Source organism: Myotis daubentonii, chromosome 5, assembly GCF_963259705.1.
Source record: "Myotis daubentonii chromosome 5, mMyoDau2.1, whole genome shotgun sequence".
In the NCBI taxonomy this organism is placed as follows: Eukaryota; Metazoa; Chordata; class Mammalia; order Chiroptera; family Vespertilionidae; genus Myotis; species Myotis daubentonii.
This window is the reverse complement of record NC_081844.1, coordinates 91,814,002-91,839,488: the sequence shown is the minus strand read 5'-3', so window position 1 is coordinate 91,839,488 and position 25,487 is coordinate 91,814,002. Positions and strand designations below refer to the sequence as shown.

Sequence of the window (25,487 nt, the reverse complement as noted above, 5' to 3'; positions counted from 1 at the left end):
TTATTCACATACAACTACTTTCTTTAAAAAACAAGACATTGTTTTGAGAGACCTGGAGAGATTAACTCCATAACTTCCTCTACCCCACCGCCCCCATGCAAACGAGAAGGAAGATGGAATCTCTTCCAGCACTCTAAGCGTTAAACTCAACCCAGAGTCTAACACACGATTGGCCAAGCACTGGAAAAAGATCTGGTTTTTGCAGCGGTTGGCCAATGAGCATCTCGAGTGGGAGGGTTTGAAGATACTAAGGAGTTTTCCCCCCTTTTTTTCTCTCTCTCTCTCTCCACCTCCTCCCCTCGGCGATCGCCTGCCCCAACCCCCGCCCCCCCTCTTCCAATCCCCAACGCCGCCAGTTTGTTAAATTAATGCAGTAAGAAAGTCTGAAGATCTGAAGGAGTCCTGGCAAAAGGAAGATGGGCAAGCTCAGAAAACCAAGATGCATCTGAAGCCTAAGGTTCCTGAGCCCCGCGGAGTCGCCATGGACCCTCGCAGCCCCCGAAACTTGCCCTAAGCTCCCTCACATCTGCAGCCCCGAGCAATGGGACACCTTTCCTGCAGTGATCATAACTTATTCGTCGGGGGCCAGAGAACAGGAATCGCAAGGCGACAGCAGACCGACACGCAGGCAGGGGAACGAGATTCCGGGACTCGGTCGCGATGCGCCAGCCTGGCATATTCTCTGGGATTTAACTGAAGGCAGCACCGCCAATCGCTTCCCCTCGCCCCTAACCCCCTCAGCATTAAGCCCTACTCTCACTACCCAAGATGCTTGCCCCATCTAACCGTCCGCGACCAGCGCTCTGATCTCCAGATTTTTTTTTCTTGCATGAAGCTGGCCATTTAAACAGAAAAACGGGTAAAAAAGAAAATATACCCACCCCCAAACGTGCCTCCCCAGCGCCGCAGGGAGCCAACAGACACGCTGGAGTTTAACAAGCAGCAATACTCTCCGCGCTCTCCAAAATCAGGGCTGGACGCTCTCCGTGGTGCTGAAACGCTTGGCGGCGGCGGCGGCGGCGGCGGCGGCTGTCCGTGGTACCTATAGCCCCCTCGCTCCAATTTCCCCTGGGGCTTTCCCTCCGCGCCCGTTTCCCACCTCCCCTCGGCATCTGGATTATTTTTTCAATAGCGCTCGCTGGTTTTGTAAGTACCAATTTGAAACATATTTTTGGCCCCATAACTCGTGGACTACAAAGCACAAGGACCTGAAAATGTACAGCTTCAATACTCTTCGACTCTACCTTTGGGAGACCATTGTATTCTTCAGGTATGCAATTTTCTACTGACCACATCGCTCTGATGAAAATGGGGGAAAGGAGCACGGAGGCTGACTCTGTCCGTGATCCCCTCTTTGGGGTGGGGGGAGATGCCGTACCCCGCTGCAATCGGGTCCTTCCATCCGCCGCTCCCCCCTCCCCCCACCCCGCCCTCAGGGTGTCTGGCGTGTGCGTGGAGGTCTGAGACAGCCGTTGCTCTGGCAGCTGTTTACCTGTTTCTTGTGATTTGTTTGTCCTTCCGCCTGCTACACCCCCACCCCATCACTGGCCCCCAGGACCCCTGCATTTGGCTCTCACTCAGCTGGGGACTTTAAGGGGAAGCTTTAGGAGTTACTCAGTTTAATTAGGACTGCATTCTCTCTAACCGCAGTGCCGAAAATCTCAGCTCTCCTGTCTGGGGGAACCAAGTGACAACTAGTGGTGACGGGGGAGGTTGCACTCGAACTCACTGGACACAGAACATTTCATTTTCTCTCCTTTTTTTGTTTCCGTTTTCTGCGGGGTGTGGGTGCATGTAACTGAGGCTTCGTGCTTGGAAAAAAACAGTGTTACGACCTCAGGTTGTAAAGCCCTAAACTTGGGTGTACAGCGGATTGATTTAGAATCAGATCCTGGGAAACATTTCCCTTTTGAAACTTTGACTCTCTCCTCTCTCCGACTCACCTTTTCAAACTCTACTTTATTAGCTGAAGATCCTGACCTGATTGGCAATTCCTGTATGTGTTTTGTTTTTTAATTTATGTCTACTCCTGACTAAATAGCTGAGTTCCCCTACCCATTTTCTCCCAGGTTAAAATTTTTTGCCTACAGGCTTAGCATTCTTATGTTAATACAAGCAAAAAGTGAAAAATCGCCTTTTCAGGAAGCATTGAAATAGATAGTCCTTTTGAGAGTGGGTGAATCATGCCATCTTCAGAGATGATAATGATAAATTCCATTTACATGAATTGAAAAAAATTATTCTTCTTCCATGACCTGCAGGGATCATTAATCTTTCTCATTTTAGATGCCTGCCTCTCATGTTTTACCATGGCATTGGGTTAACAGTAATTTGAAAAACCTACTCCTTTTTAAAATAAGTAACCATCAAATATTATTCTCTCTTATCATAAATCGGCAAGTAATTTTTGGGTTTTTTGTTTTATCATATTTTAGAGAGCTCTGCGTATGAATTGTTGGTTTGACTAATCTGTCGGTTGGTTTATTAAATGAATGACACCTCCCCCTAGATTTTAAGGGTCTATATGTAAGCTTTTCTTCATGTCTTTCTCTTGAGATAAAAAGAAGACCCTTCTCCTTCTCTGAGATACCCAATGCTAAAGCTTCTAATCCCCGGTTCAAATCATTCTTTAATAGGCCATAGTCCTGCCCACAGCTCAGAATGCAAATAGTCAGGGAGTCAGATAGAATTTTAAAACTGCAACAATCGAGGGCCCTGTGAAATGTAGGTACTATATGGGGGAAAGGGCAGAAAGTATCCTCTTAATTTAACAATATCAAATCCTTTCTCCCCTATATACATAGAACTGTACTTGGTCACATTTGTATGCAAATTGATTCTCTGTTTGGCTTAAGAAGACAGAACTGTACCAGAGAGATTAAAGAACAAATTAATAAAACCAAGCACATCACCCACCCCCAGCTCTTTTTTATTGGTGAACAGTAAGTATAGTTATTTTATTCTCCCAGACATTGTCTTTCACAAAAGGGAAACACAGTTTAAAAGGTTTGAATGGCAATCGTTTTGATAAGGCTGTGAATGCACCATGTTAATACTTTAAGGAAAGTGGTGGTGGCCTATCAGGAAGCATCACTCTACATCTCCTTCCCCTGCGTGTGTCAAGACATACATGAGCTATGATGGGTATGGGATATGACTCCATGTGTTTAGAAGGAAAGAAGAGTCATGACTGAAGGGCTGGGAAGGGATTTGTACCATTGCACTTTCAAAATACAGAAATGGCTTCATTATTTGAGGAGTCAATGTTGCTTCAGAAATGTCCTGAGACATAAAATAATAAAAATGAGAACTGAACTAGGAAAATTCCCCCAGCAATTTTTCAGAGAGGTGGGGGGAGGAGGGGAGTTACAAGGAGGGAAAGTATTATCTTTGTCTAATTGGCATTTTCATTTCTAACTCTCTCATTTTCTAAATTTTAGGTGAAAATAAGGAAGCATTAAGTCTGGGGGTTTGATAGAATGCATGTGGAGGTAAATGGAGACTGGCAGCTCCCTAGAAGGTTCCATGTGAATAATCCCTTCTCCCCCAAGGGACAGGCACTGTGTTGAAATAAGACAATCCAATAATCTCAGGCACCCAGGTACTCCTTATATTGAATGATGCCAGATGCTCACCTTGTTGGGAAATCTGGGGGCTAGAGAAGAAAAGAGCCTGGATAACAGAAATGCTGCTGCATCAGCACATAACCAGCGAAATGGCAATAATGACAGCAAAACAAACAAAACAACAGAGTGCGTGAGGCAGAAATCTCCTCCGGTGCCAACACAGAGAACAATCGAGGCCTTAGAAAGAGCTGAGGGGGAGAGAGACTAGGGTCCTGGGAGACAAGCAAACAGCACTGCACTGCTCATCAACTGTGTCCCCATTACTAAAATCAAGTGATTTGGCTGAAGTTCCTGCTCTGATATTTGAAAAGCCTGTGGGTCTAGAATTCCAGAAGTGCCATTCTAGGGTGCAATAACCAATATTGTCTCTTTATTTTTATCAATGAGGATGGGGCTTTATATCCAGAAAGATGAGTTGTTTTATAGTAGAAATGCATTCCTTTTGAGTCCAAGAGAACTGACTTTGACTCTGAGAGCCCTTACAGTGGCTTATGGGTGAGAAGGTACCAGGGCGACCCCACAATTTTCTCACCTAGTCAATAACTCAAATAGACCCGTGGTAAATAACCATATCTCGCAATCTCAGCACTGCTGGCATGTGAACTGGAGAATTCTTTGTTATGAGGGCTGCCTGATGCATTGTAAGATGTTTAGCAGCATCCTTAGCACCATAGCACCTCCTCCTCAGTCTTGACCATCAAAAAGCTCTCCAGACACTGCCAAAAATCCAGGGGTGGGGACCAACTTGGCTGCAGTTGAAAACCACTGGTATACAGTGACAACTGTTTAATCTGTTGCTCTGATGTACTAATTAGAATAAGGAAGGAAGAAAATGCCCCTCATGAAACGCTTAAAGCATCGCAGTGAAGCAAAGAGAGCCCTGGCTTGTGCTTGAGAAGGGAATAAAGGCAGAGGAGATAAACCAAGTCTAAGCCATGGGTGGCTTCCCCAAATGATGACAGCTTTTCTCTATGTGCCAGTTCCACCTGCCGTCCCAGCAAATGCTTCCTTGCACAGGGTTTTGGACTGAATATGGTGCTCATTTATTTGCTAAGAAAGGTCACCGAAACCTTGAAGGGAAGATGTTTCTAGCACACCAGGGTCAAAAAAAAAAACATGGCAAATAGATTTTTGCTCAGATCTCGGTGCTGGAAAACCACCCAGTTGAAAGATAAATGAGCTTCCCATCAAAATGGCCCCTCTGGCTTCCTGGTCTCTGAGCTTGCCAAGAGGGGCAGATGACCACCTGGATCTTTCCCTCTGGGTAGCATAGCCGGAGTCTCCTGAAATCTCACCCGCGGCAGTTGGGACACTGCGAAAAGTGCCTAGGAGCTCCTAAAATGGGTCAAGGACTTTTTCCTAAGGAGAGAAGCCCCTAGGGCAAGTTTGCAGTAGGGCCGATCAAAATGTCACTCTACCCCCTTTCGGGGGTTTAGGAACCATGAGAAAGAGAAAACATCACGTCTTAAGTCCCTGTGGGTCTGCTTGGCCTAGGACCCTAGACTGGTGAGTGGAATTATGGATGGGCACATACCTTCCGCATGTGTGCAAAGCTGATAATGACCTTTCGGGGGCATCCAGGGGATTCATTGCGGAGACCACCTTGTGAAGGAGGTTGCACCCATGGGGTGCAGTGGGAAGAGCAGATAGGCTGTGATTTGAGGCTTCCCCACCCCCATCCCCAGAGCCAGTTCTGTTCCCAGCCTGCAGCATGGCTTTGTCAAGTCTCTTCCCCTTATGGGGACTCCGTTTTCTTACCAAATGACTGACTCTGACACCTCTCAGTTCCCTGCAGCCTCTTCTCAGGTCTTTATGAGAGACAGAGGCTGTGCCCCCACAGGCTCAGGATGAATCTGCCTCACTGCTCACACTGCCTTCATTCTTCACCAGGCACTTATTTATCATGTGCTCATGTGTCCAGCCTGAAACTAAGCACTCTGCAGGGGAGACAGAGGTAGCAGATGCCACAGCCCCTGTCCCTGCAGGAAGGGGAGACACTGCTCCCTGTGAGGCTACATCAAACCCTCCCTCCTTCTCCAGAGGACCCGCAGAGCTCCCCTCCCGCAGCCTGTGCGCGTCCTGCGACAGCGCATTCATGTGGCATCATTAACTTTATTCCCTTCATCAGCTGACAGAAGCCAGGATGATTTTTAAGATGGATGGCACTGTCTCCCGCCTGGCCATCTTGACGCTATCCTGCAGGCTTTCTGCTGCTTTGGGCAAAGCAGCCTTGGCCCAAAGGGAGGAAACCTGGAATCCAGAATTTAGCTAGTGGCATGACCTTGAGAGGGTCCCATGACCTTTCCAGCCTCAGTTTCCCTAGCCACAAAAGGAAGGGAATTGACAAATCACTCCGTCTAACATAATTTTTAGCTGTGTCAGCCAGAAATTATATTCTCCCCATCTCCTCCATAATAGAATGGTTTGAGGTACAGCTATCAGCATATTTCAATTATTATAAGAAAGAGCAACACTGAATTCTATTCAGGCTCAAAGTCCTGAAAGAATTGAGGACCTCACTAACAACTTCACTCTGTGGATAGTTATCTCAACCTGGAAACCATTATTGACAGGTCCCATAAATATGTCAGTTTCCCCAGAAAATGCTTCTTATGATGAGAAATCATGATGCCTGATCACTATCCTCAGAGATGTCAAGCGTGGTCTATGAAAAAGACCAAAGTGTTCTGTACTTTTATCAGTGATTCTGCTTGGTTTTTTCTCCCACATCAAGACTACGTTTTAAACGTTTGTTTACCAAGCCCCATTCATAATTAACTTATTGTCCTTGTCTTTATTAATCAAAGGCACACATACCTGCCAGAAGTATGAGCATCATACAATAAGCAATGTCGCCACACTGAGTTGACCTAAGAAAACACAAAGTTTAAGACACGTGATTTTTTAATTAGTCCATAGAGCCTTGTCAGAAGTAAATATGCAATCTGTTAGACTCTGAAATGTTTGAAATGGATTTTGAGTCCTCATTAGTATTTCATGAACCCCCTAGGTACTCAGGGACCCCATTTAGAAAACATTAGATTTGATTTATTCTATATTGCTCCAAGAGAAGAACTGGGGTAAATTGATAGATTAATTTTTTAATGCACATATGCACATTCTGAGCCAATGCAATTTCAAACTTTCTGGCAGATCTGTCACATGGTGAACGGGGCTGCCTTGGTGGTAGTGAGGGTCCTGGCAGTGGAGGTATGCAAGCAGAGACCGGATGTCCTCCTTCCAGGAGGGACGCAGACGAAACGTAAACTGCTTTTGTGGGTTGAGATTTGTAACTAGCTCCAGAAAAGTAAATGAAATGCAGGTCAGAGGCAAATCTTCTATATACTTACATTCCCTCCTTTCCTAATTCCCAAATTACCATCTGATCTTTGTAAGCTCTCTGAGTCATGCCATAAACACATACTTACCCATATCTTTTTCTTCTTTTTTTTAAAATATATTTTTATTGATTTCAAAGAGGAAGGGAGAGGAAAGAGAGATAGAAACATCAGTGATGAGAGAGAATCACCAATCGGCTGCCTCCTGCACCCCCCTTACTGGGGATCGAGCCCGCATACGCCCTGACCAGGAACCCAACTATGACCTCTGAGGCTCAACCACTGAGGCACACCAGCTGGGCCCTTTTTCTTCTTTATAACGAATTGTATAATGAAGAAAGGGGGCAATGACCACGCACACACAATAGGACAGAGGGTTATTAACAGGAAATCACCTTCCTTATGTAAGAGCCTGGTTTTACACAGTGAGAATGAGCTCAGAATAAGAGACTATCAGAGCCAGGACCACCAACAAATGCACTGGCCCACAGACAAGTCGCCAGGCACGGCTGGTGCTCACAGGACTGATGGTCTGTACGCTGAAGGCCGCTCAGCCCTGAACTCCTGCTGTCTCTCTTGAACCAACTCCCTGGTAAGCCTGATACACAACTGAAAACAACATACGGCTGGCCAGCAAATTCATTCAGAAAGCGCATTGGAAGGGAACAATGCCCAGAGATGCCGGGGAGAGGGGCTTATGCCTATGCTTTGTAAGGCAAGCCCTTATGAGGGGAGCTGAGGCCCCAATGCTTTTGAAACTCCTTAGAAAGGTTCCCTTTGTGGTTTTCTGAAGTTGATATTGTCCAAGTTTCCCGAGGCTAATTCAGTGCAATTAGATTACCACTCTCTGCCTTTGAATTCGGCTGTTTTTCAGTGTCCGTTGCTAAATGAGTTTACCATCTTAACAGGGAGCCACCGACCGGCATTAATCCAAGCTGTGAAATGGACAGCGTTCTCTCCTGCCTCATATACTGGGCAGCCCACAGGCACCTGGAAAACCAGGCTCTGCCCCCCCCCCCAAGGTCCGTCCTCAATCTCCCACCCACTCACCCCAGAGAATCACACCCCAGAGAATCACACTTGCCTTCAGTGTCTTAAGTTTCAGAATCGTGGAGGTGCAGCTCTCAAGCTAGCACTGAGGGACTGTAGAACACAGGTTCCCACCGTCATACTAGACGACCAAAACAGAAGCTCTCAGGGTCAGGACCCAGAAACCTGTAATGTTAACAAGAGTCTCTAAGGCAGTGCTTTTCAAACGTCAGTGTGTGTGTGAATCGCCTGGGGATGCCATGAAGATGCTGAGTCGGACTCAGGAGGTCTGGGTGGGCCTGAGAGTCTGCACATCTAACAGCCCCCCACCCACCCCACCCCCATGGTGCTGATGCTCCTGGGGACCAAAGGTTTGCATAGCAAGGCTCCAAGTCACCTGACTGGGGGCCCCTGACATGGATCAACCCTCTTATTTTTCAGATGAGGAGAGGAAAAATGATTTCCTCAAGGTTATAGAGGGAATGGCAGAGCTCCCAGAGCCCTTCGCAATAGTGCACGTTTCCCCAGCTCGTTCACGTCTGTCGTCTATAAAGCCCGTGTGGCCTGGACTCTGCGACTGTGCATTCCTCCCTTCAACACACAGTCCTCCCTCAGAAACACGAACATGCACGGCGACAAGGGCTCCTCAGGCAGCTGTTCCCACCCCTGAAGTCCTAGTACCCCAAGTGCTCCCATTCCCACAGCCTGGAACTCCCACTGTGTGCCCCCGGGTAGGAGAAGGGCGCTAGACAATGGGCTTCGAGTGCTGGGACCCGGCCACGAGATTCTGAGGACCGATGGCAGAGGTAGATCAAGGTGACCACGGTCTTCCTGTGCAGGCTGCACTGTCACCTTGCAGAACTACAGGCTTACTTAGCACGCCCCGGCGTGCAGAGCCCGCTGCCCATCTACCATCTGTCTGTCTGACCTCAGGCCCATGTCCTTCCTTCTCCTCTACCTCTCTGACCTATCATCCTTCCTCCAAAGCACGTTAGTATCCTACACATTGAATAGAGTAGCTGCTGGCATCTCCGGCCTCTGAGAGCTACGTGTTTATGGCTGCGTGTTTATGGCTGCGTGCTCAGTTCTGCAAGGCTCCCCAACTCCAGAGGAATGCGGCAATCCTGACTGGCAGGCAGCTGTGCAGTTGCTCGTAAAAGAGCATTTTACAGTCTATAGAGAGTTTCACATCCATGGCCCCAGGTGAGCTTCCCAATCACCTTTAAAAATAGATACAAAACAGTGGGTACTACTCCCATTTTAGAGCTGAGAAAACTGAGCTTAGAGAAAAAAAGCGTCTTGCTTAAAACCACACTGTTGATCTCAGGGGACAGCCAGGACTCAAATATAGATCTCCTCGCCCCAGCCGACCACACTGCCTCTTTCCCCTTAAGGGGGGAATACATACAGATCCCTAGCCCTGCGTGCAGTATACCTCTCCCTCTTCACAGATTCCTCCCAAAGCTGCAGCCCTGTGAGCTGGTGCAGACGTCAGGCCCGCAGCCCTCGCCCTCTGCGCGGCCGCAGGGCTGGGAAAAGCCTATGAGAGAGAGCTGGGCTCCCCTCTCCCATCAGGGCTTTGGTTTGACAGTCATTTTCTTCCGACTCTTAGCCAGATGGGCATTTCTCTTTCTGCTCTTGATCATTTTTAATTGTACGGTATATGCACACATTCTTTTGTTGTTGTTGTCCTGAAACCAGGTGTAAGCCGCAAATCCCCTTTGATAATGATCTTCAGGACATCCCCGCTTTTATTGCTTTAAGGAGTGTCTTACTTGATCATTTTAATTTTATTTTTATGTACACATGGAATGATGGTATATGTATTTCAGTGGTTATCCACACAGGTTGAAATCTATTGAAGTTTACTGAGCTACATATACTATCTATTGAAGTACGCACACACGACCATGTCATGGGATCAGATTACCTATATAATTCTGTAGTCTGTCTTATTCAGGGGTCAGCATGTCCTGGGAAGCCTCCCCGTGGAGGCACCGGCTCCACCTCATTCATTTAATGAGCGCAGGGCCTCCGTTATGGATCTCCCATTGTTTCCCAGCCACCCTGCTATTGATGGGCATTTACAGTTTTTCTAACTTTTCCACTGCAATCAGTGTTGCAATGATCACAGGGCACCTACATCTCTGTGAACACGTGTGACATTTTGCCAGGCAGATAACAAGAACAAGAGATGGACTTCCTGGGGCATGGAGCATGCGCACCTTCGATGTTAACAGATGCTGCCGGCGGACACTCCTTTCTTCCTGAACTGTCCCCTCCCTCCCTCCTATTGCTCCATCTCAGCCTTGACTGCAGCAACTCGCTAATGATAACCATTGCTATTTACTGAGTGTTTACTGAAAGCTAGGTACTGTGCTAACAACCATAGGCCTTATCTCATCGTCCCACAAAAGTCCTTAGACATAAATACTATTGTATTCCCATTTTACAGGTGACAAAAATGAAGCATAAAGAGGTTATGTCATTTGCCCAAGGCAAGACAACTAGTAAGAGATAGAGCCAGGATTCAAAAACAGAAAACGTTCTTTTAATCACTGCACTGCCATTGTTACTCCAAGAATGAACCAGCAAGAGGAGGGCAGGACTGACTGGAAGAGGGAGATGGAGGCAGAATTGGCCTCTCCAGATCATCCAGGCCCAGTCGTTTGCAGGTGGTTCTAGATAATAATAAAGTTAACGTACATCTGTAGGCAGATGTGAATGTCCAATCTCCATCCTGCACACAGGAGGAAGATGGCACTAACGTCCGCCCCATCACAGATCCGTGGTTAGACCTCTGTCTAAGGGTAGAGACAGGTTACTGCAGCCCACCTTTCATCTCTGTCCCACCTGCCTTGGGACCAAAGTCACTCGATTGGAAAAGCTGTCGAGGATTATGGGAGAGAATTTCTGACTGAGTGGGGAGGTCAGGAAGCAGGACAGCATAATCTCAGGCCTGTTTTAATTTTTTTTTATTTTTAACTGCTGGTCCCTAGTACTTAGACCAAAGACCTTTTCAAGCCTCGTGCTCTAAGCCCCAAACACACAGGACTGTGTGTACCCAGTGTCCCTTCATCTTCACTATGGGAGGTTGGAGAGGCCGCCCAATCTCTAGCATGGGGGCGGGGGGGGGGGGGGAGAGGAGGGTCTCACCACAAACTCTGGATCTGCCACGCCCAAGGCAGACCCACAGGGCTTCTCAGAACACCCCGAGGCCAGGAAGCCACAGTCAGCCCAGAGCAAAATGCGGAGAGGCAGTGAGGACTGGGCTAGCTCTCCTTTCCGACCGTGAGTGTCACGTGGCCTGTGGGAAGCCCAAACAGGGCTGCCGCAGACACCTGTCTCCAACAGTTCTCCGAGTGACACCAGCGACAGCTCTGAATGTGTCCCCGCAGGCTGTTGCTAGTAGAAGAAAAAGCACATATATGTCTCCTAATATCAGCTCTTGAAATAAACTTGCTGGTTTGTCTGTTTACATAATAAACATTATACATGTTTGCTGTAAGATATTTAAACCGCATAGGGAAATATGTTTAGAACTGAAATACTGAGAAATCTTACTCCCTGGGGTAAATCACTTATAAAGTTGGGTATTCATCTTATGCAAATGATTTTAATAACATAACAATGACAAAAACATGAGTGCTTACTCTGTGCCTGACATCTTTCTAAAAGTTGCATGTGTATTAAACCATGTAATTCTCAGAGCAATCCTATAAACCAGATACTATTGCTCATCCACTGTATGGATGAGGTTGTGGATGAGGAAACGGAGAACTGGAATAATTTTCTTAGGGCTGCACGCTTGGGAACAGCGTGACAGACTGAGACCCAAGCAGTCTGGCTTCAGGGAGCCTTCACCTGCTCTGCTACAATAGCAAACTGTTTCTGTTTTGCAAAAACAGGATTATACTAAACACCATGTTCTGCAACTTCCCTCTTCTCACTTGTCAATACCTTGCCATTGTACATAAGCGGCCATCTCATTCATTTTTGCATTGGTGCTGCCTTCCGCCGAGAACACCAGGTTTCAGCATGACACAACCCTCAGCTTGCCACAATCCAGCCCGCCTCCCCACCCCCTCCATTTCCAGCTCCTTGACCAAATTCCAGCCCAAATTCTCACTGGTCTTTGTAACAGGCGCAGTATTCTCTACTCTGTGCTTTTCTCACACTGTGATCTGTCCCTCCATACATCTAGACAAACCCCTCTCCTCATTTCTGCCCTCTGGATTCAAGCTCATTGAATTTTGAATCTTGCCTCTGTCACTTCCACCCTCTATTGTCTTGGCAGTTTGCTCAACCTTTCTGATCCTCAAGTTCCTCCTCTTAAAAAATGGAAATAACAACCTCACTGATAGATAAATAAAGTCACCTTTGGAGCCTCTCCCCCGCCCGCCAGCTGAGTGCAAGCCCTTTACAAATGGTAATTCCCTCTCCACTTCTCTGTGATCCCGGCCTCAGGATCCACCCCTAGCATCACTTTCTCCATGAGGAATCCCCTGGATGGCCACCATCCCTACCCCAAACTGGGCGTGGACTCCCCTTCCTAAATCCCTTTGAAAACGCAGGCTTCGCCCTTGGTACTTGGTTTGTTCTAAGTGGCCTCATATACGTTTAGGTGCCCTTCTAACCTTCCTGTGGGATCATACACCCTTCCATGGCTGGGAACCTAATGAATTTCTTGGTGCAAGAGGACAAGGGGTGCTACCCAGAATTTTCCACTTGTCCCACTTCCCCTCATGGATAGTACCATCCCTGTGGTTCATGTATATTAGATATTCAGTGCTTGTTCAATGGAATGGCTTTGTCCCCACATGCCTGCTCTTGTCCTCCTCTCTTTGGCTCTGCAGAAGCCCAGGATCAGAAGGCTTCCCACCAGCCAACCCCAAAGCACTGCTGTATCTCACCGTGACCCCTTTTTGCTCCAAGAAATGAGTCACAGTGCGAGTGAGCTAGACATGGCAGCTCAGTGCTGGCTCGGTGGCTGCTGCAGTGAGTTGTTCAGCCTTATCCTTGCTGTCTGGCCGAGCTGTCCCAGTTCTGGGCCTCTCAAACCACCTGAGCCACCTCAGACAAGGCTGCCTGACACCATTGCCTGGTCTACAGAGAGGGTGGGTCTCAGGGGAGATAGTTTTCTTGGTGGGACCTAAACCATCTAGTACAGTGGTTCTCAACCTTCCTAATGCCGCGACCCTTTAATACAGTTCCTCCTGTTGTGGTGACCCCCAACCATAAAATTATTTTCGTTGCTACTTCATAACTGTAATTTTGCTACTGTTATGAATTGTAATGTAAATATCTGATATGCAGGATGTATTTTCATTGTTACAAATTGAACATAATTAAAGCATAGTGATTAATCACAAAAACAATATGTAATTATATATGTGTTTTCCAATGCTCTTAGGCGACCCCTGTGAAAGGGTCGTTCGACCCCCAAAGGGGTCTCGACCCACAGGTTGAGAACCGCTGATCTAGTAGAAAAGAAAAACCCTTCACAGGAGCCAAGGAAAGACTGCATCATGCCTGGACAAAGGGGACTTAAAAGCATTTGTGGAATGTGCCTTAAAATATAAAAAGCTACACTTCCTGAAAAGCAGAGTGGCAAGGTTCAGTAAAAGATGTAACCCCCCCATGCTGCCTCAAACTGGGCAGCCTGGAGATTAGAGGGAGATTTCCTCCTCCCCCCCGCCCACTCCCCACCACAAACCCCACTCTGACTTTGTAACTGAATCTCAGTCTTCCCATCCCTAAAATAAGATTGGACCATATAAAGATGATGGGTCTTCCCGGCTGTCGTTGCATAATTCTTCAATTAAGCTGGCCCACAAAGGGCCCAGCAGTTAACAACTCCAGCTTGGGAATCAGCCAGATATGTTCTAGCATCCTGCTTATACAACTTGCTAGCTGAAAGCCTTGGGGCAAGACTGTTTTTAAGATTCCTCAGCCTCAGTTTTCCTCATCTGTAAAATGGCAATGGTGATGATCCCTCCCTGACAGATTGCCCTAGGGATGAAATGGAAGAAGGCACGGAGAGTGTTAGCGCTGCATGCGGCGCATAGCAATTGTGCAAAGAAGGAAAGCTGGGATCACTATTATTCAAGAGGGGTAGGCGCAAAGCATTGTGGGAGCATGAAAAAGAGTCTGACTAACTCTGCCTGGAGGTGGGAGACAGTACAGAGTTGGAGAGTATTTCATAGGAGTCAGGACACTTCAACTGGGCCATAAAGAATGACTAATTCACCAGGTGGCAACGAGTGCCAAGAGAGAATGATGCAGGCAGAGGGAAAGGGCTGGCAGAACAAGCAAGCTGGGCGAGGTGGAGCTCAAGGGCACTGGGTGGACCAGCTGTCCACCATTACCCAAACTCAGCCCTGTCCTGCTCTGCTCTGTTCTCCCCCAAAGGGTCTTTCATCAATTGGAAGCCCAGCTGAGAGTGGATAATTTGTTCATGACCCCAAAAATATTACTATATGCCAGCAATTGTTCTAAGTTCTGGGGACGGACGAGTAAGGGAGTATAAACCAATGAACGACTTGGGAAAGTACAGAATTTCAGGCCACGGTCAGTGCTATAAACCCAGTAAAACAGGATAATGGGACAGAGAACAGTCCACCAGAGTGGGCCCAGGGCACCTACATTTTCACTTGAGCCTTAATCACAGGAGATGGCAGGTGGGAGGGGACTGTTCCTTTTTTACCGATGAGGAAACAGAAACCCTGAGAGGAGCAGTGATCCATCTAAAGCAGCGGTTCTCAACCTGTGGGTCGCGACCCCTTTGGGGGTCAAACGACCCTTTCCCAGGGGTCGCCTAAGACCATCGGAAAACACATATATAATTACAAATTGTTTTTGTGATTAATCACTATGCTTTAATTATGTTCAATTTGTAACAATGAAAATACATCCTGCATATCAGATATTTACATTATGATTCATAACAGTAGCAAAATTACAGTTATGAAGTAGCAACGAAAATAATTTTATGGTTGGGGGTCACCACAACATGAGGAACTGTATTAAAGGGTCGCGGCATTAGGAAGGTTGAGAACCACTGATCTAAAGTCTCACAGCCAATAAGTGCCAGAGGCAGATAGCCTCATTCCACGAAGAAGAGTCAAAATATCCAAGATGAGAGACTAACGGGGGGGGGGGGGGGGGTAGAGGGCGAGCAAGTAGCAGCAAAATAGAATGTATAGTAGGATCCCAGTTTTATTTTTTAAATGTTTTATTGTTCTCATATGGGGGCAGGGGGAGTCTAGAGAAATGGACCCAAAACTGTTTAGAGTTGTTATTATCTCTTGAGAATGAGACTGGGGGTGGGGGGGCTTTTATTTCCTACATTAAATATTTCAGTAATGCTTGAATGTTTTACAACAACGTACATATTACTTTTGAAAGCTGAAGATAGATTTTTTTTAAAAGGATATCAGAGAGCGTGGGCACACAATCAAACTCGGAGCCCACCTTAATAAAAGACAACCTGCACAGGTGGAGAGAAAAACACATTTGGAGCGATCGGAACCAGTGCCTGCTTGATTGGAACAAGTGAAAACAAGCCCAGCGGCTGAGGCTGGTGTGTTGGGAAGGATTTCTGGGCAAATGGGGGTTGCTTTCCCACTGACATCATTGCACTGGAAGTGAAATGTCACTCGCAATGGAAGGCCAGGTTATACTACAGACTGGGGGTTTTAGAACAAGTAATGGATGGGACATATTTTCAAGAGAGAATAAGAAATAAAAAGGCAGAAAAACAAAGAGGGAGAAAAAGAAGGGGCACACAGAGAAATAAAGAGGCAAGAGCGCTCAGCTTGGGTCTTCACTGGTTCAGCCAAGAATTCACTGTGAGTCCCTTTCCCTCTCTGGAGCAGCATTCTCACCTGTAAACGGGGTGGGTGGGCTGTACTAGATGATATTCAAGATCTCTCTTAGCGCCACTATTCTAGGATTTAGAAGCAAATGAAAAAGAAAAAGGAAGGAGGTAGAGGGGCAGAAGGGGAGAGAAACACAGGTGGGCAGAAGCAAATGCTAAGGAGGAATGATGGGAGGAGGAAACCAGGAGAGAAAGAAAGGCAGGCATTCCCCAGAAGAGCTGGAGTCTGGTTACCTTGTTGAAAGCGCAGAAGGAAGGACTCTCACATCAAGAATTAAAAACAATAAAAGATTCATCCTCAGGCCTCCAACTTCATGTGCCCACGGGTGGGAGCCAGGGCTGATGTCGGGAGAAGCCGAGGCTAATGTCTGAAGAGCAGGGACCTGTGGGGAGGGAGGATGCGGCCCTGTTCTCATCTAGGAAGGGGGACAGCTCCTCTCCTCCGGGCCTGACCATGGACAACAATGATTGGCATATTCCTGGCCCTGAGAGAAGTCCTGGGGGAAAGACCAGGGAAATGTGCCCAAGGGAGCTACCCCTGGGACATTTCTGCACAGTGCCCGGTGCCTGGGAGGACTCAATCCTGGGACCCATCAGACAGAGAAAATCATAGGACAGAGTCTTCAAAGGTCTTCTTCCTCCTTCCTGCCTCCAAGCATCCCTTCCTCAACCACCTGGTGCCATAGACCTTAGCACAGATGAGACTCAGTCCCCTTCTCCAATATTTTCATAGTGTCTGAGCCATCCCAGGCCTCGAGCCCTTGGCCACAAAGACAGTGCCCCCAATGCCTGGTTATACTTAATCCCCGTGGCACGGTGCTGGGCACACAGTGCGCTCGCCAAACCCATCTGATCACTGGTCAATAGGGTGAACTGGCTCTAATCATATCTATTCTGTTGCTTACCATTTCTGGGTAAACATCCTTTTGTTTATACTGCACTGCCCTTGTTTCAAAGTCCTGCCTGAGGGGGCAGAACCTGGCAGACACCTGCCTCTGCAGAAGTGAGGTGGACACCAACCCTACAGGTGCCATCTCCAAATCTGTAATTGACCCCAATGAAGACGGGAATAGAGGCTGCCACTCTATAATGAAAAGCACAGGTGTAAATGCAAGACCATAGGTAACTGTTCTCTTAGCATATGGTGAGCCACTTCAGAATACCAGTTTCCTGGCTAAACAATTTATCTGAATGTTCTACCCTTCCCAACAATCCTAAAATTAGAATTAAGTATTCCTAGTTTACAGGTGAAGAAACTAAGGCCAAGAGAGGTTAAGCAACTTTCAAGGTCATACAAATAAGTAGTTAAGTCACCATCCCAGCCTCTTCCTCAGCTGGTTCGTGTGTATAGCGTGCTACTAAGAGTTCAGTCTGTACAATGTACATGAATACTTCAGTGACAAGAAACTCACCAACTCCAGAAGGCAGCCTCTTCTCTTACTGGGTAGATCGAATGGTCAAAATAGTCCTTCCTCGCATGCATTAGGCAGCCATCTCCGTCTTTGAAAGTCCCATCCACTGTCCCTGGTCACCTAGAAGGAATCAGTGAGCTGTAATAAGGCACCTAAACCATGGGATCAGAAAAAGCTGGTTTTATTCCTACCCTACCACCAACTAGCCATCTAACTTTCAGCCAAGTCACTTCTGCCATCCGTGCCTCGATCTCCTTATCTGTACAATATGTATACAAATTGGTACCCATAAAGCCTTTTGGAGAAAAAAAAATAAGTAATATTTACTTATAAGGGCTTAGCTCAGTGTCTGGCAAATGGTAAATACTCATGAACATTATTTTATTCAATTGAATCCCTCTTCCCCAACAGGGATTTGTGGAAAAGAATCTGTCTGTCTACTCTGAGCCAAACAGTCAGGGAGTCTTTCATTATTCCTTACAGGTCAATTTCAAGTTTGTTTACCAGCCCAGTTGTTCCTTTCTGGATCTGCTCCAGCCTGTTAATGTCCCTCTTAAAATGCAGGACCAAGAATGTAATAGAAACAATTAGCCAAGATTTGAAGTACAGCCCATATGCGGTGTTTCCTGCCATACCTGACTCTTTGAGTCTTTAGATTTTTCTAAGTTCTTCAGAATTACTGGTGTAACCTAAACTGGCACAAAACTGTAGTGAAGAATATTTGAATCTGGTGAACAGGAACTTTCATTTTTATTTGTAATACTGGCTAACATACAAAGTGGTCTCTATGTGCCTGGCATTGTATCAGCACTTGACGCCTATTTGCTCCATTCACCCCAACAATCCTAGGAGCGCCGTTATTACCTTCGCTTTATGATGCATAGGTTCAAAGAGGTTAAGTGAATTGCAGAATTAGATTTGAGTCTTCCATACTACCCTACCTGTTGCATATGGGATGTTTATAATGTGTAAGAACTTTCAGAAATAAAAAGTTGAGTATGACACAAACAGAAGACATAGGCAGGGAAATGTAATCATAATCATAATCCTATCTAATAAAAGAGAAACATAGTAATTAGCGTACGACTGCTACCCTTCCCATTGGCTAATCAGGGCAATATGCAAATTAACTGCCAGCCAAGATGGCGGCCGGCAGCCAGGCAGCTTGAAACTAACATGAGGCTTGCTTGCTTCAGTGACGGAGGACTGCAACGTTCCCCGCAGGCGGCTGCAGGCCTCTGAGCCTGCAGTTTGAAACATAGTTACAAATATAGAAGTTAAACAAAACCCCAGAAACCTGCTTTCAGCCAGCCGGGATCTCAGAGCTGGAGTTGATACAGAGTTTCGATTATAGAACCGAAACAAACCAGATACCTTCTTTCAGCAGCGGAGGCCTAAGAGCTGGAGCCTCAGAGCTAAAGCTGGCCCAGAATAAAAAAAGAAAAAAGAAAAAAAGGAGCGGTTGGGAGCTTTCGTCACCCGCCAGCCTGAAAACAGCCCTCAGCCCCTCACCCAGACTGGCCAGGCACCCCAGTGGGGACCCCCACCCTGAAGGGTGTGTGACCAGCTGCAAACAGCCATCATCCCCTCACCCAGGCTGGCCAGGCACCCCAGTGGGGACCCCCACCCTGATCCAGGACACCCTTCAGGGCAAACCAGCCGGCCCCCACCCGTGCACCAGGCCTCTATTCTATATAGTAAAAGGGTAATATGCCTCCCAGCACCGGGATCAGCGTGACAGGGGGCAGCGTCCAAACCCCCTGATCGCCCTGCGGCTCTGTGTGTGACCGGGGGCGGGGCCAAAACCTCCCTATTTGCCCTGCTCTGTTCGTGACAGGGGAAGGTGCCCCAACCCCCTGATCAGCCCTGCTCTGTGCCTGATAGGGGGGAGCTCCCCAACCCCCTGATCACCCTGCGGCTCTGTGTGTGACGGGGTAGAGCCATAACCTCCCCATCGGCCCTGCCCTTAGTGTGAGAGTGGCGGCGCCCCAACCCCCTGATCGGCCCTGCTCTGTGGGTGATAGAGGGTGGCACCCCAACCGCCCCCCCCACAGGCCCTGCTCTGTGTGTGATGGGGTAGAGCTGTAACCTCCCCATTGGTCCTGCCCTGAGTGTGACAGTGGCGGCGCCCCAACCCCCTGATTGGCCCTACTCTGTGGGTGTTAGAGGGCGGTGCCCCAACTCCCCTATCGGCCCTACTCTGTGAGTGGCAGGGGGGAGCTCCTCAACACCTTGATGGGCCCTGCTCTGTGCATGACATGACAGTGGCGGTGCCCCAACCCCCTGATCCACCCTGCTCTGTGTGTGACAGGGGGCGGTGCCCCAACTCCCCTATCGGCCCTGCTCTGTGCGTGACAGGGGGGAGCTCCCCAACCCCCTGATCGACCCTGCTCTGTGGGTGACAGGGGGTGGCGCCGCAACCTCCCCATCGACCCTGCCTTGAGTGTGACACGGGGTGGTGCCCCAACCCCCCAATCGGCCCTACCCTGAGCGTGACTAAGGGTGGCATCGCAACCTCCCGATCCACCCTGCTCTGTGCATGACAGGGGGCGGCGCCCCAACTCCCCAATCAGCCCTGCTCTGAGCCCAACCAGGGGCTGCACCTAGGGATTGGGCCTGCCCTCTGCCACCCAGGAGCAGGTCTAAGCCAGCAGGTCGTTATCTCCCAAGGGGTCCCAGACTGCGAGAGGGCACAGGCCGGGCTGAGGGACCCCCCTCACCCCCGAGTGCACACATTTTTGTGCACCGGGCCTCTAGTAATAATAATAATAATAATAATAATAATAATAATAATAATAGAAATGCAGTGCCCCATGTGGGACTGTGTACAACACAAACAATTCTTCTCCAGGCAGCCCCCGCCTCAGGAAGAATTAAGTTGTAGTGAGGAGCCGAGTCCTGGGGTGGGAAGCACTCCTTTACACAGACAGAGCTTTCCTGCCTTAGAAATATTCATACCCTTTGACTCAGCAAAATTTTGCTCTGAGGACATGAGCAGAGGTTTGTGACCAAGGGGCTTTTCACAGCATAATTTATAATAGCTAAAAATTGAAAATGATATAAATGCCCATCAAGGGAGAGACAGCTAAATGAATACTATTACAGCCTCACACTGGCATAGGCAGTCATTTATAATTGTGTTTCTAAAGGTTTAATAACGAGAGAAAAAAATGCTCATTTAGAATCTTTGGGAAAAAAGCAGAGGGAAACTGATTATAACCTTTAGAAGAAAAAAAAATTAGAAGAGATTTACTAACATGTTAACAGTAGGTATCTAGATAATGAAATTTCCAGGCGCATGTTATACTCTTCCTTGAACCTTGTTGTATTTTTCCAATGTGCATTTATTGCTCTCGTTGTCAGAGGGAAGTGTTATTTTTTTAAGGGTGGAAAGAATCTGAGGGCGGCCAGCCAGCTTGTGAAGCGCAGACTTTGCCACTGGACCATCTCCATCTGTGCAGCAGCAATTACTGCTCTGTCGCCATCAGATCACCTTAATCCTATTGATTGAAATGCCAAAGCAATGCTATTAATTTACTACTTACTCTGAGCACAGCGGGATGACTCCTCCAGGTGGGAGAGGGGGTGGTCCTTGAAGATTCTAGCACAAAGCACAGAGAAGCCTCTAGAAGTTCATAGACTAAACCCCCATTAGGTAGCCTAGATCAACCAAGTCTCTCATCAATAAAAATCACATTTACAATTTGCCAGGCACCAACGTAAGCCCTGCAAAAGAATGGTTTATTCTTTACTGCAACCCTATGAGCCACAGCTACCCTTGCCTCCATTTAACAGATGCAGAAGCAAAGGCAGGTAGGGTCAGTAACTGGTCCAAGGCCTCAAGCTGGTCAATGGCAGAGGCTGAATTTAATGGGAGTCCATGTGCTTCACCCTGGAGCATGCCCCTGTTTCAGTCCAGAAATGTTTTTAATTGTGTAGTGTTTTATACTTTCCTCAACATGATTTCAAATAGTAATTTATAAGTTAGAACAGGAGGTGTCTACACTTAAGGATAGTAAAGGATTTGCTCAAGGTCACACAAGACAGGATCAGAACAGGCAGAAGTGGACTCCACACCCACAGCTTGTCCCGTGCCCTGGGCTGCGTCTCTCTGCCTCTGTGACATGCAACAAGAAGCAGGAGGCCATGGATTTGGGGCCCCTGTTTGGTCCCCTGTGAGCTACAAAGAGGTGGCCCTGCCGGAGAATCCTGAGGTGTGGGGGAGAAAGGAAAGAAACCACAGAAGGGAAAGAAAGACTGAGCAGTAACCCCTGTGGTCCTTTTGCCCCCCTTCATCCTGAAACCAGGAAGGGGCACTAGCCACAGCTCCTTATCCTTCCCTCATCATCCATCTACCTTCCTTTCATCTCATTAAGTCCCACAGGCTTCACTCACACGTCTTCTCCTACATTCTCCTCTGTAAATACTCCTTGCAGAAGCTTATACTAAACCACAGAGCAGCAGGAACTTACAACAATGCATGTTCGAGTTGAGTGAGCTGTTCTAGCACATTTGAACAGCTGCTCCAAACCTTATGCCAAATTCTACCTCATTTAGATTCGTGTATCCACTCTGCCACCTAAGCACCTTGATTAGGCTTTTAACCTCTCCAGGCATCAGTTTCCTCATCTGAAAAATAGACAAGACAATGGTACCTACTTCATAGAGTTGTCGGGTGGATTAGTAAGCAGGTGTGGAAAAGCTCGGTGCATGGCACCTAGAGATCAATCGTTGGTAGTGATTGCTATTATTGCTAGTTCATCTCTAAGTCTGTTTCCTCGTCTATAAAATGAAGAGGATCATCCCCACTGACATTACAGTCTTAGTTCAGTCATTCATTTACTGATATAGCAGGCGCTCAATAAATGTCTTTTTTTTTAAATGCACATGATGATCAGGTCCCATAATTCTAAGACTCTTCTCCCTACTTCTTCCCCAAAACTTTGGAACCTGCTGTGTGAGACAAAGGAGTTCCAATCCACTGAGCAGAGCTGCAGCTTTCTGTCTTGAGGACTCAGGGAATCAACAGAAGGCCAGGCTATTTAGAGCTTGATTAGAGCCCCAAGCTTCCGTAAATTCTGTATTTACATGCAAATACCCACTTCAGCTAAACCCTCTCAGCCCACAGTTAAGTGTTCTCTTTCTGAAAATTAGTCACACAGTTTATTTATTTTTTATATTGATTTTAGAGAGAGGCAGGGAGGGAGACAGACAGAGAGAGAGAGAAACACTGATGTGAGAGAGAAACGTCAGTAGGTTGCCTCCTGTATGCACCCCAACCGGGAATCAAACCTGCAACTTGGGTATGTGCCCTGACTGGGAATCGAACGTGCAACCTTTGGTGTTTGATTCCCAGTGTACAGGATGATGCTCCCACCGACTGAGCTGCCCAGCCAGGGCTAGTCAGTCAGTTTATTAAAGGCAGCTTCAGATTTTAATCCAAGTGGCTCTTTCTACAATCTAAAATCATTTTTCCTCAGTGCCCAGTGAAAAGGATTTATTTTCTCAGCATTTTCCTTTGAATCAGTCTCTTGGATCCTTGAAGACCACACACATGGTCTTCACTTTACGAAAACATGTTTTCTCTGGGATAAACAGCCCGTTTTGCTGATGCATTTCCCATGGGTTCATTGCAACCTGGCTTGGTTTTCACTGTAGGTTTGAACTAGTATAGATTTGGGAGGGGAAAAGATATGTGTTTTTTTAATAGGGTCTGGATTCAAGCACTTACTTGCCTTCACATAGGTTTTTCTCTATTAGTTTCAGAGCTCATGGAAAGCAAGGGTTATGACATACTAGAGGCCCGGTGCACAAAATTTGTGCATTGGGGGGGGGGGGTGAGTCCTCTCAGCCCAGCCTGTACCCTCTCCAATCCGGGACCCCTTGAGGGATGTCCGACTACCAGTTTAGGCCCGATCCCAGGCCTAACATCCCTGTCGGACATCCCTCTCACAATCCTGGACCACTGGCTCCTAATCGCTCACCTGCTTGCTTGCCTGGTCACCCCTAACTGCCCCCTCCCTGTTGGCCTGGTCACTCCTAACTGCCACCCCTGCCAGCCCGGTCGCCCCTCACGGCCCCCCCACCGGCCTGGTCATCCCATGCAGCCTGCTGTTCAGTCATTTGGTTGTCCCTCACTAACCCCCTTGCCAGCCTGGTCGCCCCACACAGCCTGCTTGTTCAGTCATTTGGTCATCCCTCACTAACCCCCCTGCTGGCCTGGTCATAGGCAGCCATCTTGTGAGGGTGTGAGGGTTAATTTGCATATTACCTCTTTTTATATAGGAGTCTATTACTGATAGAGATAAGAGAGAAGTCTGTGGGGTCAGGGTTAACTGGATATGTTACTTAACCTCTATGACCCTCAGTTTCTTCATCAGTAAAATGGGAATAATGATACCCAACCCATAGGATTACATTCAGGATTAACTATTGCAGATAAAGCTTTTAGTGTAATGCCTGGTAACCACTCAGTGAGGGCTAGCTGGTTTTATTTTATCATTTATATTATGTTCAATCACCTAGTTCAATCTCTGACATACAGTAGGCAGCCATGATTATTCTGGATAAATAAGTAAATAAATGAAGTAATACATTAATACTATCTCCAATGAAATGAGGATTGTCTCAACATGCCTAGTGAATGGAAATAAACTCTTTTTCTGAGAATAAAAAGAGTTTATCTCCACAGCATCTGTAAAAGCACTATGAGCTTTTGCCATTCAAACAACATCTGCAAGGCGCTGGCCAGGTATCTCAATTGGTTAGAACATCATCCCAATATGCCAAGGGTGTGAGTTATATCCCCAGTCAGGGCACATACAAGAATCAACTAAGGAATGAATAAATAAGTGGAACAACAAATCGATGTTTCTCTCTTTAAAAAAAAAAAAAAGCCACCTACAATTGGTAAAGGCAGGTTGTATTTTAAAGATGAGTGAACTGAGATGGAGAAAAAGAAAATGAAAGGCAAACTGACTGCAAAGAAATTCTGAGAGACGATTTAATAAATAGTCAAGAAGGGCTCACCCTCCCCCTTCCAGTCATTTGGGAATGAACTGAAGACAGTCAAGCGGAAGATGCCCCAGAGCAGATCTGGAGACCTTGGTCACACTCTGGCCCTGCCACCGAGAGCCTGAGCAGGTCTCTTAACCTTTCAAACACAGTGATGGATTTGGAAGTGCCATATAAACTGAAGGCGTTATCGGTGTGCACGTGATCATAGCATTGTTCTCTGCCCATAGTTTGCAGTTCCTGGAGCCCCCTGAACTCTCACTTGCAGCTCTGAAGAGCCATGCAAACGTTTCTATTGTGAACTAGTGCAGGTCCTCAGAGGGACTTTGTAAATCACTAGCACTTGGAAGAGTCAATAGAGTATAGCGGTTAATAGTGTGGGCTTTAGAGACCAGCTGCCCAGGGAGCTCTGCCATTTACAAGCTGTACGACCTCAGCTAAACCTCTAAAAACGCAAGCGTCGCCGTTCTCACCTGTAATGTGGAGGCAACAATGTCATCTTCATAGGAATGTTGGGAAGATTAAATGCAGTGACATATCTAAAGTACCCAGCACACAGTTAGTATTAAGGGAATGGCAGCTATTGCTATCATTAGCTAATATCATATCTGTATCTGTTTTCATCCTATTATTACTTCTCCTCAATATTTATACTCCCAAGTCTCTGCAACCTCAAATAACCAATCCCTGCTGATTAATGCAATCTTTATCCCCCAAACTTTTTGTCCAGAAGCCCTGAGCTCCATTCTCTGTAAAGAGGTACTTTCCCAGTGAGATTTATCTGATTAAAAAGAAAGCGGCATTGAAGGTAATGAGAGCCATTTGCTCTCCTGTCCAGCTCGTGGGATGCATGCTGATGATGCGGGGCCTGCTGAGAGCTTTGACTCCAGCGGAGTAACCCCCGCAGGCCTGCTCTTCAGCATCCAAGCCTCTGAAGAATCCCGCTGGACTCCTCGCATTGTAACTCAGGGGTGGGGAACGTCAGGCCTGTGGGCCATATAAGACCCGCAAAATCATTTGGTCTGGCCCTGCCAAAGCATTAGGGGTGAGTTAATTAAATGTTTGACCAAATATAGCAGGCTAATTTTTAAGTTGATAATTTTGTACGGCCCTTGAATGATGTCATAAATATCTAAATGGCCCTTGGCAAAAAAAAGGTTCCCTACCCTGATCTAATCTGGGGGACTTC

The 25,487-nt window shown here is 47.2% G+C and overlaps 1 protein-coding gene across 2 annotated transcripts in view; it reads left to right on the top strand.

The window, feature by feature from the left end:
- The first annotated feature begins 1,214 nt into the window (after positions 1-1,214).
- Positions 1,215-25,487, top strand: part of GLRA1 (glycine receptor alpha 1) — a 63,658-nt gene continuing 39,385 nt past the window's right edge. For both annotated transcript variants that reach the window (XM_059698976.1, XM_059698975.1), the window contains exon 1: positions 1,215-1,270. In XM_059698976.1, the coding sequence (XP_059554959.1) occupies positions 1,215-1,270 (56 nt within the window). The remainder of the gene's footprint in view (positions 1,271-25,487) is intronic.